Source organism: Schistosoma mansoni, chromosome 2 (assembly GCF_000237925.1).
Source record: "Schistosoma mansoni strain Puerto Rico chromosome 2, complete genome".
Lineage (NCBI taxonomy): Eukaryota > Metazoa > Platyhelminthes > Trematoda > Strigeidida > Schistosomatidae > Schistosoma > Schistosoma mansoni.
Window position 1 is genome coordinate 15,951,377 of NC_031496.1, and position 15,222 is coordinate 15,966,598.

Genomic DNA, 15,222 nt, shown 5'->3' on the forward strand with positions numbered 1-15,222 from the left:
GGTAAAATTAATATTAACTAGTAAAAAAAGTCTTTCAATAGATAGCTTACATCACAAACTGATATTCCTTAGACAACTATTGAAAATAAGAAGACATTAAACAACTGTTTCGCCTCAATCTGTGACTCCACAGCATCCAACACACTACCAGGGATTGTACCTTGGAAGTATAGGGATCAAATCGGCGCTTAACTTTTAGATCACTGAGTCAAAATCCAATCGTTTACATGTTTAGCTTGTGCCTGTTCGGGATTTCGGTGAACTGACCTCCAATACCATTAGTATTTGGCTGTATGACACTCGATATTGTGGAACTCCATTGGTTACGGCATTTCACCAGTAATTGTGTAATTTCCTGTCAAAATTAGTCACTAGTGAACATATGATTATTATTAGTATAAGAGGTTTGTGAAAATGATTTATTTTTATCATTTCGTCACAAAATGTTTTTAGTTAATCATTGAAATCTAAAGAAGTACTGGACTTCTATTTCATCCTAGGAGCCTCTATACCATAAATATAAATAAATCATTAATCTGACTCAAAATCATATGACATATAAAGGACTTTAAATCAAATACGTATCTACTAGATGAAAGATTTCAATATAATTCTCCAGGCGGATAAATGACACTCTCTGTCAGGGAAAATATGAATTAAATAAGGGATGATCATTTAACAATGATATTAATAAAAATAAAATCGTCAAAATGAAAACTTTTCGCTCCAATACTTTTTATAAATTCATTGTCCAAAACTTTGTCTTATCATTTTCTCTCTCTCTCTCTTTACGTTATGGTATGATTTTGTTTCAGCTTCATTTAGCCGATTTTTTTATGGAACAAAAAAATATTCCACTTGTAGTATCAGATTCAATCAATTCTTCAATCGATTTAAAAGAATTATGGATTAGTGTATTTCATAAATTGGCTGATTTGTGCTTAGATCGTAGACCAGCAGTTCGAAAATCTGCATGTCAAACATTATTTAATACAATTGAATGTCATAGTGAACAATTTGATGAAGATACGTGGTCTACTTTACTATGGAAAGTTAGTTTATGTGTAAATTGGTGTTTGTTTTATCGATGAAATAGCTTTTAGGATTAAATTTTTCTCATCTCCATTTCTATTTTACGAAATATCTCAATAAGTCCTAAAAAGCCAAGTTCTTCAGCTGCTTTGTCATTTCACGTGACAGTATTTCCACATTGTTACAGTGCTACCTCTGCACGAATGTAGAATATTTTAGCGTAACAGTAAAATTATAAACCAGAATCTTAAGAACATTATCGTGAAGCATTGACATATCATTTTTGATGACAGAAATTTAATCTTAGTCAAATATGCCCTCAAGAAGCTTCATGTGTGAGACAGCATTCAATGATTATTGTAGAAGGTTTAATTCATTGTAGATAACAACACAAATTTCCTGTGTTTATTGGTCAAACTGAGTATATTTATCTGATTTGTTGTTAAATGCTTAGTCAAATAAAGTGTATAGACCATTCAGATAATAATATTTATTTTTCAAACGATTCATGCTAAACAGAAGTTAAACATGTTTTAATTGTCTGCTTATAAAATCATTTTTTATGTTTCTTAGAGTAGCTTTTATCTTTTGTCAATTTTCGTTCAATGAATTGTCATACCTTTGATTTTTTTACGACTGATGAGTTTCTAAATTTAGAAAAAATTCGTATTATTTAGAATTTTCGGTTATTATACTCGCATAGTATTCGATTCATGCTTATTTTGTGTACGGAACACTTCACTGGGTATTCAGTTTCTAATATGTTTTTTTTAAAAGAATTTGAAACCAAATGACGGAACTAATTTCGTGATCTCAAGAAAGTATTCCACCGACTACGAAACATAGAATGAAGCGTCCTACACTTTACTTCACTTATCTCAATACACTATTTTTCACAATAATATTGAGATATCTCCGATAGAATTTAACTGCTAAGAAGTACGATATAGTATTACCGCTCATATTATAATTCTGATTTCTGGAGACAATAAAGTAATTTGTAAATTTTCTTCTCGTTTAAATATATTTAATGGTTTAAGAAAACCGCTATTATTGAAGTAATATGATTCCATATTTGATGAAAAACGGCTCTATATTTATCGTTAAGCTGATACCAAACTGGTTCTTATATACTTCAGTACTTTATTGATTTTCAATTAATCACTCAGTTATGATGAAATCAGAATCTGGTACATACATACCTCGGCCATCTTTTGTCAGTGCAGCGATAAGAGATTATGAAGAATGTGTCGAAATAGTAGATGGAATAGAAAAGATTAGGCAAGGACAGTATAATTCTACAACAAAGAATGTCTTTGCAGAATAGAAACTATCCTCATTTAAAATAAAGGGTGAATACATCTCCGTCATATTGACCGATTCTGAACCGTTTAATCCACCTTCTACTACTAGTCACGTAAATCGCAAGGACCGCCATCTGCTAGTCTGTGCATATTGGATTCATCGGTGTTTTTGTTTCTTTTTTCACTAATTGTCTCAATACACATCTACTGATGTGATTCGTTAATTCAACTACTTGTTTTACAACATTTTCATTGTGGATTCGAATGTGCCGATGAAGTCCACTATCGTTTGTACTGAAAAGCATATGTGACTCTCTTATATTATCATTCTACTTAATTTTATCTCCTTTTAGATATTGTTTCCTTTGTTATCGAAGGTGCATAATTTATATCAAAGTGCACCTGTTGAAAAGGTTGGCGATAAACCAAATAGTTTATTAATTCATCATAGTCGTGATACTGCAGCTAAACAATGGGCTGAAACAGTTGTATTAACTTTAACTGGTGTATCACATTGTTTTATATCGAAACAATCTCATTTGTTAACACTTAGTAAGTCCTTTGTTTTCTTCGGTTCCTTTTCTTTTCCATTTGTTCCAATTATTATTTGTCTATTAAAGTCTACATTGTACCTAAGCTGAATACTTTGTTGTTACTAAATTGTATTATGGAATTCCTCGCTGGATCCGAAGTTATATAATGTTTTTTCAAAAAATATGATTGACAATTATACAGATCACTCTAATAACTTTTTGAATAAGAATACAATAACTCCCTTTCATCAATTCACCAACTACTCCAAACACAAATTATACAAAGATGTATTGGTAAACATACTAGAACCAATAAATTACATGTATATTGATCAAATTCATTGAGTATTAGTTACAGAGATAATTATCAAACAGAATAATCATCACATAAATGCAAAACTATAATAAATAAAATTTCCACACAAAATTCATTAATTCTGAAAGTTAAGAACGGAAATCCTTTTTAATTAAATATATCAATTTTACAAGTCATTTCTTCATCAAAACGTTTTTTTTCTATTTCAAGGATTTAACATTCTTAACAGTTTTCATGTAGATTGATATCATGAATGTATCGATGTTAGACCACCATTGAAAACTTGGAAGCACACGACGGTCGTTTCGTCCCTGTAGGGGGCTCCTCGGCAGTGCACATCCACTATCCGGATAGTTTTTATTTAGTTGAAATAAATGATAACGAACATATATCTTGTGTATATTCTGTTGTTTTCTAATCATTTAAAGTAGTTGCATTCCATTTTATTTTCTGTTTTTTACTGTATACTTCTTATGCTTCATTCCTTGTTCTATATTACTTGAATCGTTTATTATTTAGTACTTTGAAAATGCATGATGATAATACAAATTATAAGCACTTAAATATTAATCAAACTGATTGTCAGTCAGTGTTCTTGAGTGCTGTTAGAGGTAAGAGGGCAGTTATCACTTCCCGGTTGCCCACACCGTGGAAGGGTTCTTCTAGAGGTACCTGAAAAGGAAATTGGGTTAGAAGTGGTCTTAATGACCTGCTTTCTTTCCTCTTCTGTTTACTTCAATCTTCTGATGGTAAGTATTTCACTTTCAATTCGTACCACATACTAATATCTGTTCGTATTAGTAGCGCACACCATATTATTACATAATCTCTGGACAGTAAAATAAAACAGCTATATACAATTTTTAGTGATTTTCAGTAATCGCTTTTTTGAACATTAATCTTTGTTAGCAATCATCATTTATAGATATAAAATTTCTTGTCATTTCATTTTTAGGTAGACATTTGACTAAGAATAATACATATTATCTTTGTCATTCCCTTTTTCTTCATGCAGAACGTTTTGACAGTAACATCTTACTAATAATAATAATACATATTAACCTACTCTTCCAATGTCAATAATTTTGTATAACAAACGTTTAAAAGCATAATAAAACAAATATATTTAAATAGTGTTTGTTTTAAGCTACTCCGAAAAAAGAGAGTTAAATTAGTCGAAGCGACATCTGGCATTTTATTCACGACCTGAAAACAATAATATTCTAAAACGTGTTGTTATTTTCTATTTTTTCGTTTTCGATTTACATTTAAATGATTAATTGTTCTGATGAAAATCTGTAAAAGATTTGTTTCGTTTTTATTTCAGGCTTTGTTTAAATTGCTCTTTTTAAATTTATGATAATCAAATGACGAATTACTTTTGATAGTCCATATTGTCTCGTAGTATTTATACACTTCATTCACTGTAATATTATCGACTTATTGACAGCTTACATTTATTAGTTTTTCCCGACTTTTTCATCAAGTGCCGTAAATACTCAACATTCACTGTACAAGTTTCATTATCCCAGTTGACTCAAATCACTCGATTATTAATGAATCATCAGTATAGGGTTGTGGAGAATGCTGACGCGCACTGCTGAGAAGTCCTGTACCAGGATGAAACGGCCATCGAGTGCTTCCTGGTTTTCAACAACAGCCTAACATTGACCAGTTCATGATCTGTATGAATGAAGTGCTCGAATAAAGAACAAAAAGGTCGCTCTCTAAATAGATAACACAATGTTTTACGTTTTACGATTGCTTAAAGTAATTTGTTGAAGAGATCTCGAGGATTTCGACTAGCATAAGTTTCAGTTAGTTACATAAAGTGATTAATATGGATGATTTACATCTCAGTATGCTAATTTTGATAAATTATTTAATATCTTATTGAGTGTTTTTTCAGAAAAAAAAACGACAGTATTAAAATTTAAATTGAAACACAATTTGAAAAACAATTATCTTGCTATCATTTTGATTAATTTCAAAAAGGTGATTTTACAAAATGTTGGCAGATATTACTTGATCATTTGAAAGTGACTGCTTATATGGATAGTGGAGAAATTTCATTAGCTTCAATAAACTGTATGCAAATTTTACTTGATATACAACTCCCTCCTTATTCTACACCTTCATCTACAACACCATTGCCAACATCAAAATTGATTTGGTCTGCCTATTGGGAAACTTGGTTACAAATTGGAAAACGAGCGATAGCGTTTGCTCAGTCTAATAACAGTAATAACTCTATTCCACTTACTACAAATTTATCTGTAAACCCTTCTGAATCTCAATATATTAGTGACAACTGTACTAGTAATATAACGATTAATGAAAATGGTGAAAAGGTTAGTTTGTAAATTATTTATGATGATTCGATTGTTGCTTCATATATGCAAGTATTGTAAAATATGAGGATATTCTGTATTTCTCAGTAAACTGGAAATACTTTATATCGTCTGATTTTGTTTATTTGATCATTTCCCTAAACTTCAGGCACGTGTATGAACAGGTCACCTAACAATTAACTTTTTTTACAACATACATTCACGCATCAGGATAAATGCGTCAAGTTCCTTCAGTTGAATGCATATATTCAGGCTCGAGACTAAACGTTTATTAATGAAATCTTAGCTTTTCTAGGAACTACTGAGCAGTATCGCTGTTAGATTTGTATATCGAAAAAGAATTGACTTAATTTACAAATTACTTTGGTCGTTAGTGTAACATCAACAAGTTAGAACTATAACAGTCGGAATTGGTATTTCGTTTTTAATTTATCATTTATTACTAATGAATACCATTAAGCTCGCACGAAATCTAATTGTTAATTCTCAGATTTCTCTGTTAGCATATTAACTATTTAACAACTTAGTTGGAATTCATTCGTCTACATTTTCGTGTTCAGTTTTTCTCTCTTCATGATACACCACGTTGTCATCGGATATCATCTATTGACACTCACTCAACTTACTACTGATTGATAGATTTAATAAACTGTAAACACAGCTGTCAACAAATCTACTTTGAATCTGATTATCGATAAATAAATAATTATTTTCATGCTTATGCGCATTTTTGTCACTTCGTATAAGTAGAATAACAAAAAATAAATTTAATAGTCAAGCTTTGATTTGTGTTACCTCGATCAATAAATTTTCCACATATCTGAAGTAATAAAAACTGATTATTGTTAAATATTTATACCATTCAGTTTTTATGCTTTTGATTGTCTAAATCAATGCTAAATCGAAGCAGTAAACACGCGTTCCCCCCGATAGTTTATGAAATCAAATGCTAAAAAACTTAACTGTATCATAAGCCGAAACGAAGGCAATGTCAAGGCCACCCGCACAGGATGCATCAATGCCAATAAGAGACTAAACATCAATAAAACGATTCAAACAACCAATATAAAGATGAATTAACTGTATCACTTCTTAAACTTATATACACTAAATTGTTTTTCACTTATTATCCTCAACACTTTACAGAAATTTTTATATATACTTGAAATCATTAGTCAATTGAAGCTAGACCACCGTAGAAAACCTGGAAGCACTGGACGGGATTGTGGATGCGCACTGCTGAGGAGTCCCACAATAGGACGAAACAGCCGTCCAGTGCTTCCACGTTTTCTATGGTGGTCTAGTTTCAATTGACTGATGATTTCAAGTATATATAAAAATTACTTAAAATCTCAACAGAAAACCCACTTTACAGAAACGTTGGAAAAGCACATATTTTTTTAACATTATACGAAACTTTACTAACCTATAAACGATCCATAATTATTTGTTTTGTTTTTTTTTCATATCATTTATTATCTTCAAGGTTTTTTATCCTCCATTTGTATACTTGCCAAGTATATCGTTTATCACATCATACTTTGATTTATTCATACCAATATTTAATTATATTAAAGAAGATTTCCATTTGAAAGATTTCGATCGATTAGCTGAATTATTACAAATTGGTGTATTAATTCCATTATATATTAATTTTTTATTTCCAACTGTTTCAACTACAACTATGATGACTACACTATTATCAACAACACCTTCAATGATAATTGATGATGGTGCATTGAATTCATTACAAGAGGCTGTATTACGTTGTTTAAATTGTCTTGTACAGGTGAAGTTAATTTTCTTCTTTTTTTTTGCTTACGTTTCATTAGTGTGTGTATTTCTCGGTTTAGTATAAACATAATATTCATCGAAAAGTTTAGCTCTTCATTTCAATCCAAGTTTTTTTTCTGTGAGCAGTTTATTTTTTATTTTCATTAAAAGACATATCTTCTCCTTCATTTGTTAGTCAGTACAGAATAGCGACAATATTTTGAACAGTCTCATATTATACTGACACTTTCATATATTTCAAAGTTCCCTATTTTTTACTTTGAAAAAGTGAATAAATATGACAATTTATATCACTGGATAATAAGTTTAACTGAATTCAGTCGGCTGTAGATGTTTCGCATGTCATATCTTTGAAGTATATATAGAATTCATGTAAACAAAAATTTAGACAACAACACTTGAACATATTTGGATGTCTTAGCAACACGTAGTTGCTACCTAATGCGTTTAGTCTATTTTTATGAGTTAGATAATACTCATAGCCGGTAAGAAACATAAGACCGAAGTTTCGTGCTTGAAGTAACTAGTTTTAACTGTGGTGTTCAAACCTACGTCAATCAGCTTTACAGGATGAATCATTACCACTGAGCTATCAGGGCAGCGACTGACTTTATTCATGCTTTACATATTGACCACTGATCAATCACGGAATAGTGACTGATGTCATGTACATTTGATCCTTCGTTGTTAATCGAATTCCATTCCGTTGTATTGTATCTGGCTACTAGCAAAACTTACTTGGTTATGCATAAACTGAACTTTTCTTTTTAATGGTTGGTAGTAATTGTCAGAAGGCCTTGAATCAAGTTTACTTTTATCTGTCAACAAAGTGAATGGATTACAAACTTTTCTCTCAGCCTTAGTGATATCTAATGTCAAATATACACTAAGAGATGAATAATCATATCACAATTAACAGAGATAAACATTTTATTCTTACTTATTCTCATTTGTCTTTTTATTTATGGCTTATTATCCGTATAAGTAAAAATTTATTGATAATCATAAAACTATAAGCACATTTGAAGAAAATTAATACTTTTAGAATTTTAAATGAATTCAACTGATATGATTCAATAAAATATCTAGTGTGTACTGATTTATATTTGTTCGTCCGTCAATGAGATTGTAATTGATATCCCAACAGTTTTAAATTACTACCTGCCAATGCCAGTACAAGTTTGGTCAATATTTTCGATCAGTAGATAATTAAATTGTAGCTTCAATATTTCATTCGGTTATTTGTAATTTATTTAAAATGATCAGTTATCGGTGAAAACTTGATGCTATCGTTAATATATATCTATATTCAAAGTTGACCAGAAATTTAAGTGTATTTAATTTTTTTTTGTTGGTTCATTAATACAAAGGATACCTGTGCTAATCGTTTCGATTATATGATTAATTTGATAACTGTTTCTGACAACCGAATTAGTCAAATCAATAATATATTTAGTGAAATAGAGCTTCATCACACTTTAATAGTTACTTTCTGTAAGAAGACTCTTAATATTTCAATTAAAAGCTGTGATGTGATGAAATACGGTATATATAACACTATGGTTAGCTAACGTGGAACATTTGACAGTGTATCATTAATCTGTTTGGTAATATAACGCATTAACAAAGCTTAAGTTTTATGTTCTAAGGGTTCCCTATTTCTCTGAAAGATAACAATATTAATTTGAGTGATAAGAATAAAATTAATGGAAGGGGTTTCGAACCTGCAAATTATTTATTGAAAGCCTAATGGTGTAACCAATAGACCACCATAGTTTGTAATTCAATGAGGCTTCAAAATGCTATTGAATTCCTACCTATTGTGAACATTGAACGATTCTGGGTTGAATTTCACCTATGATTAAAAATGGATACGTCCTATTAGTTAAAAAAATCCATTCATTCTTAGTAGTTCTGTAATTAATATCTGTCAATCATTAAGAAGACTTTATTTAAATAAAAGTTAACAATACTCATTATCTACTTTCTGAACTTACTTGAATTATCTTTCGTTAGATTTTATGAGCTACCAAATTATCTCTCGTTAAGTTTAATAAAACTTCAATGAGAAAAGAACTTGTAATGGGTTTAAACTTTCATGCTTAAATTCTCTTTCTTTATGAACGAACGTGCTTTTTATTTGATTTCCAGTAATATTGGCCTAATGTTCTCTTTTTACTTACAGAACTTTGGTTCTGATCAAAATAAGGACGAAAATAACAATAATAATAATAATAGCAATATAACTAACAATCGTTCCTCTTCAATACTTCCACGTGTATTACAATTACTGCTGACTATAGCTGGTTATGCTATTCGAATTCCTAAACCACATCACTCGGACAATCATCGAGTGAGTTTTATGATTATTAGAACACCTAGAGTTTAACTGTTGTTCACATTTTGCAAATACTGTTAAACGTTTTCCATTGCCTTTTATATTCAATTCATATTTTATATCGATAGTAAATAGTTTGATAAGTTTGTTATTTGGATACATTAGAAGTTGTTCAACTGTTGATTAGGATTAATACTTCTAATTGATTTAACTAATCCAATTGTTTAGGTTGTTCTGTTACTGTAGAATTACTCAACATCTTTTTTTATTCCTTGTGTAGTTTTATGATGATTGATAACTATTCTTTATAGTTACAGTCTGGGTGATATTTCAGAATATTCATGCGTTCTCCTAGCTGTTCTACATCGATTTGGTAAAAAAAAAAAAACCTTTTTGGCCTGTAATTTAAAGCCTAGTAACTTAAAGTCAAGCATATTTGTTTCCTTGCTTTTTGTATAATATGAATATGACACAATATTCAAAACAATTATTATCATAGGCTGATTTCAAAAACATTTCTATCTTAATATATATAATTATACAGAGTTTAAATAACATTCATATATATTGTTCATCGAAGTTTCTTTAAAGGTTTTGATTTTTTATACTCTTTGTCAATTACCTATGAAAATTCATTCACTAATATATTCGCAGTGTCCCATTACTCTTTCGTATTTAAAATTAGATCGAATTTCTTCAGACGGGCATTTTAACTTCTCTTTTTTTGATATTTCCAAATCATTTGATTTTTAAAGAACCAAATCACAGTAATTTATACTGTTCCAAGTCATTGGGGAGAAATTAAGACTGGCAGCCTGTTGCTGTTATCATTGCTTAACGCTATGCTTCACTACTCAATGTTCTGTTTATTACTTAGCCACATATTTGAATAATGTTAATTTTTTGAAGCTGTATGGTTAATAGGTTAGATGTTCTACCACGTTCCAGATGATATCAGTATCAAAGTAGGTTAACGAATATTATCGAACTTTTTTAATTTCTTGATATCTTCTTGTACCTTTTTACATTTGTTTGTTCATAGCTTGATGTTGTTCCGCTAAATTATATTGTATTTGCTGAAAAATCTTTATTAATCGCTGTGGATTTATATCAAACAACTGTTACATGGCCTGAAATGTGCAGTATTGAAATACTTGACTCAATAATCAAAGTATGTTTTTATTCTCAGTTTTTATGTTAGTAGGTTTCTGAATGATTTATATGCTGGAATTCAATATTGAATGTTTATCACATAGATGTATTTCTTTTATCGAGCAGATTTTTCAGTATTAATATTTAATGAAGTAAAATTCTTATTACCGCTAAAACCACATGTTGTTGTTATTATCTTTTGATGATAATTCGCAGAAAATCTATAATTAATATGACATATGTTCATTTTCTTTTTAACTTCTTATAGACGTCAAGCTCTACTATTCGTGACTCTTATTAAAAGAATGATTACAAATTTTCGAATTCTTAGATGTTCTTATAGTTCATTAACTAATAAATGAAGGTTTTATTGATCTATTTATGAATATACATACCATAGATCTTTTCGTTAACTTGGGAAGATTATGTTCAACGCTGTACTATATTTCTTTTTCTATGTTTTGAAACCAGATATTATATATTGTAGTAATATGCTAGAATCCTTTTCTGCTTGAGGCCGGTCACGTACAGCCTTTTTGTGGGAGGTTTTTGATGTGTTAGCTCCGTTCTTCAAAAAGCCTTACCGCCGGAGACGGAAATCCGTGAGTTAAGGTGAGACGTGACATTTCTAGGGTCTACCTTTTCTAACCCCTTCCTTGTGAGAAGGCAGCATCGCTGCAGATGCTGGTTGCTCTAAGGGAACACCTTACTGCTGTCACATCCCTCTACAGTCAACAGTATGACGTTGCCCTCAGACCTTGTGTCCCTGCTTTTAGTCCTACCATTCTCCAATCGACCTACAGGAACATAAGTTCCAGCCAATATAGCTCGTTTGGGTCATAGCGATAGGCAAGCACGGCCACTACGTCAAGGTAATAGCTATGGTCTGATCTTCTGACCACTATAAGCAACAATGCAGACATGTTCAGGATGCGACTCTCCCCCTTGAAATGCAAAATGTCACTCCAAGATTGGATTGCATCGGCACCTGAACTAATGATAGGGAGTGAAGTAGTTGAGCGTGTTGGCCCTTGTGGTCTGGTGTGTGATGAAATCTCAGCACGAATACAGAAGGCTCGACTAGCTTTTGTCAACCTACGTCATTTGTAACGAAGGGGAGATATCTCGTCCTCTTTCATGGCTGTGAAACATGGTCGGTAAGAGTAGATTATATTCGTGGGCTGCTAGTATTCGATTATAGGTGTCTTCGAAGCATTGTTCTTATATCGTGAGACCACCGAGTAAGTAATGCAGTTGTCAAGAAACAGGTACTAAGTAAGGATGGCAAATCAATTGGCGAACTAGTAAAACTTCGTCAGTCGAGATGACTGGGACACGTGTTACGTATGCTCAACCACAGACTGCCCCGACAAGCGATGTTTCATGGTGGAGTAGGTTCGAAGAGAGCTAGGGGCGACCAGACCAGAAAATGGCACAAATCGATTAACTCACTGACAAGTAGACTGAGCCATGTTGGTAAGTGTAGACTATCTGGTTGGTATCCACGAGGGAATAGCAACCGACGGTTAGAGACCTTGAATGACATGGCTCAAAATCGTTTGCATTGGCGAAGGTGCATCCACTCTTTGTGTTCTGCCAAATTCTAATCTTCTGAAATCTTCGTGTCCTTTTCTTTTTTTTCTCTTTTCAAATTTATTTCACGGGATTGTACTTTATGAATAACATCTTCAAACAGTAATCTTTGGGATTACTACTTATACTTTTACTACCTCTACCACAACGGGATTTGAATCGACAATTGTATCCCAGTGCTTATGTGTTATTGCAACTTGAACTGATGTACGTACGTATGAAGTTCTACGTTGTGACTGACTGAATATCCTGGAATCCAAAAAATTCCAAACATTGTTTTGTTATTGTTAGTATTAAAAATAATTTTTTTTGAATAGTCTTCTCAAAGTATTGTTTTACTCCTTCCTTGTTTTTGTTATTCACTTTCTACGTTTCTATACATTTCTGGTTGCTTAGTTTTTTATTTTCAGTTAAGTGACATATTTCTTTGAATTCATGTTTCGTTTTATCTTAATACTGATACTGTTGTGTATGTTACTTATATTTGTCGACATAAGTAGCATTCAAAACCAATCAGAAATAGAACATCTAGCAACAAAAGTTTGAGAAGATTGAATTGAAGAGAACAGAAATGTGAACAGGGAGTAATTGTAATAACAAGAGGAATGAAGGAACAATAAAGTTTGTAAGGGACAATTGATGAATGATAAGCAAATTAGGTGTTTGATGTATGATTTTCATATTTCACCAAATTTAATATTCAGTCTATTTACTCAATGTATTTCATTTAATTCATAAATTATCGTGGTAGTATGATGATAATCTTGATCTTGACTGTTATTCCGTTTACAGACATTGCATCAACCAATGGCTTTGAAATATGCTTGTCCATCACAGACTACCTGGTTACTTGCATGTCGTTGCTTTTTTCAAGTGATTACTGCTGGTATTATTGTATTATCAAACAAACCAATGAATATGTCCAAAACTTATAATTTCAATAAAAAAGATTCTATTCCCAGCAGCGGTGGTGGTAAGTTACATACAGTTTTCTTTCAACTAATCAATAATTTAGAATAATAAAAAGGTATTTTTCACTTGCTTTCGTTTTCTCTTCTCACCTAGCCTTTTCCATGTTTTTCTTATTATTTTATTAGTGAATTATTATTTATTTTACAAACTTTCAATTATATAATTGATACAAACTGAATGTGTACTGCGAGCCGACTTTGTTTTGTTTCTCAGAACAAAAATAAATATAAAAATTACAAAATAATAATTGTAATAAATTCATTTAGTATTGTTTGCTTGAATCTTCCCATGGATGTTTAGGACTGCAACTGGTCAGTCACTATCCATCTTTGCTTACAATAATTGTAATAGTTGTACAGGGGGGAATATATAATTGTTTATGTTAAAATTACATAATTAATTTGTAGGTGATATAAAATTATTCAACAGAACAATTTTACCCGTCTCCTAAGAGCATTTGTCAATAGTGATTGGGTTGTGATACAATAAGCCTCATTTTCTATTTTCAATTTGTTTGTAGTTTATTATCCTAACACTACTGTTGCTTATCACTTTAATGCTTAATTTAGCTGTCGAAATCTTTATGAATATCATATGATTCGATGAAGTGCTGTGTAATAATACCCTTATCAACTGATAGAAGAGACTCTCTTTTTATCTCATTAATCTGACGAGATAGAACTGACCTTAGCAGTCATATTCTTCGTTGGAGGATAAGCAACCTACATAACTGATTTTATCTAGTCGTTTATATAATTTTACCATATTACTTCCGTGTTAATTGTTTTTTATATATATAACCTTATATAACCTTATTATTCTACTAAATCAAAGGCCAATGCTTCTGGTTATTAGTCTTGTCTTTTATTTTAAATTATTTAACATCTCATGTAAATAATGTGATCTTGAAAACAGTCATCACTCAACCATGTTGTATCTTAGCATATCATCTATCAATCAGCATTCTTCTGTTTAATTTTTGTTGATTCATTGGCGCATTTCACTCATTAATGTGACAATTTGCAAACTGCTTTTCATTACAAACCATAAAATCTAATCCATAACAGACATTTTGGCATGTGATACACAATCTCATGTATTTGTTAAATAGAATATATACCAACACAAGTATCTGTAAAGTATCCTCAATTCAGATTTCCTTGATAGTCAAGTAACTAATGAACATTAGTTTATGTCTTTTTAATTTTTTCTTTAGTTGGTTTCAGTTCTTAGCTGAGAACTTCATTCTCATTAAATGTGTATTGTGTGGGTGCCATATAAAATATAATGTCCAGTTTTCTGTCATAGTTTGATCTATTTTCTAATCAATTAGGAAGAGAAATTTCAAAAAGTATTCTTTATGCTTTTTATCCGTCAATAAACTTATGATTATTCACAATTGTTTATTTTCACTTTTTCCATTCATTTGTTACAGTGATATCTTCAAATCATGATCTATGCAAACATATTGTGGATGCTATTCAAGATTTTCTTTTTTGTCAAAAGTAAGTTATCTAATAAGAAACAAATGTTTTATTAGCATAGGATTATTGAAAACACTTTGAAATCTTTTTTTTTTAAAAATATACTTTCCTATACATACAACGTAAAGAGCTTTGTCCAGATTCAGGTCAAATAAAAATTCAATAATTCTTAAATCTCATGTTAGCTATCCTACTACTGATTAAAATGTAGTATCTTATTGACTTTTCTATACATTAGACAATAAAACTTTGATATTACAGTCTAATAGATGAGCATGTATGAACTGTGAACTAATATTGTGGTGTATGCTCTTTATGCTGACAGATATAAATAGTATGTAGCGTCAATCGCA

At 30.9% G+C, this 15,222-nt stretch overlaps 1 protein-coding gene across 1 annotated transcript in view; it reads left to right on the forward strand.

Annotated features, from left to right (window-relative positions):
* Nucleotides 1-15,222, forward strand: part of Smp_212080 (hypothetical protein) — a gene marked incomplete at both ends in the record, with an annotated part of 72,373 nt that overhangs the window by 43,510 nt on the left and 13,641 nt on the right. The window contains 7 exons of the mRNA XM_018795841.1: nt 815-1,052; nt 2,690-2,888; nt 5,181-5,536; nt 7,023-7,325; nt 9,516-9,683; nt 10,711-10,839; nt 13,206-13,386. Coding sequence (XP_018650113.1) covers nt 815-1,052; nt 2,690-2,888; nt 5,181-5,536; nt 7,023-7,325; nt 9,516-9,683; nt 10,711-10,839; nt 13,206-13,386 — 1,574 coding nt within the window. The remainder of the gene's footprint in view (nt 1-814; nt 1,053-2,689; nt 2,889-5,180; nt 5,537-7,022; nt 7,326-9,515; nt 9,684-10,710; nt 10,840-13,205; nt 13,387-15,222) is intronic.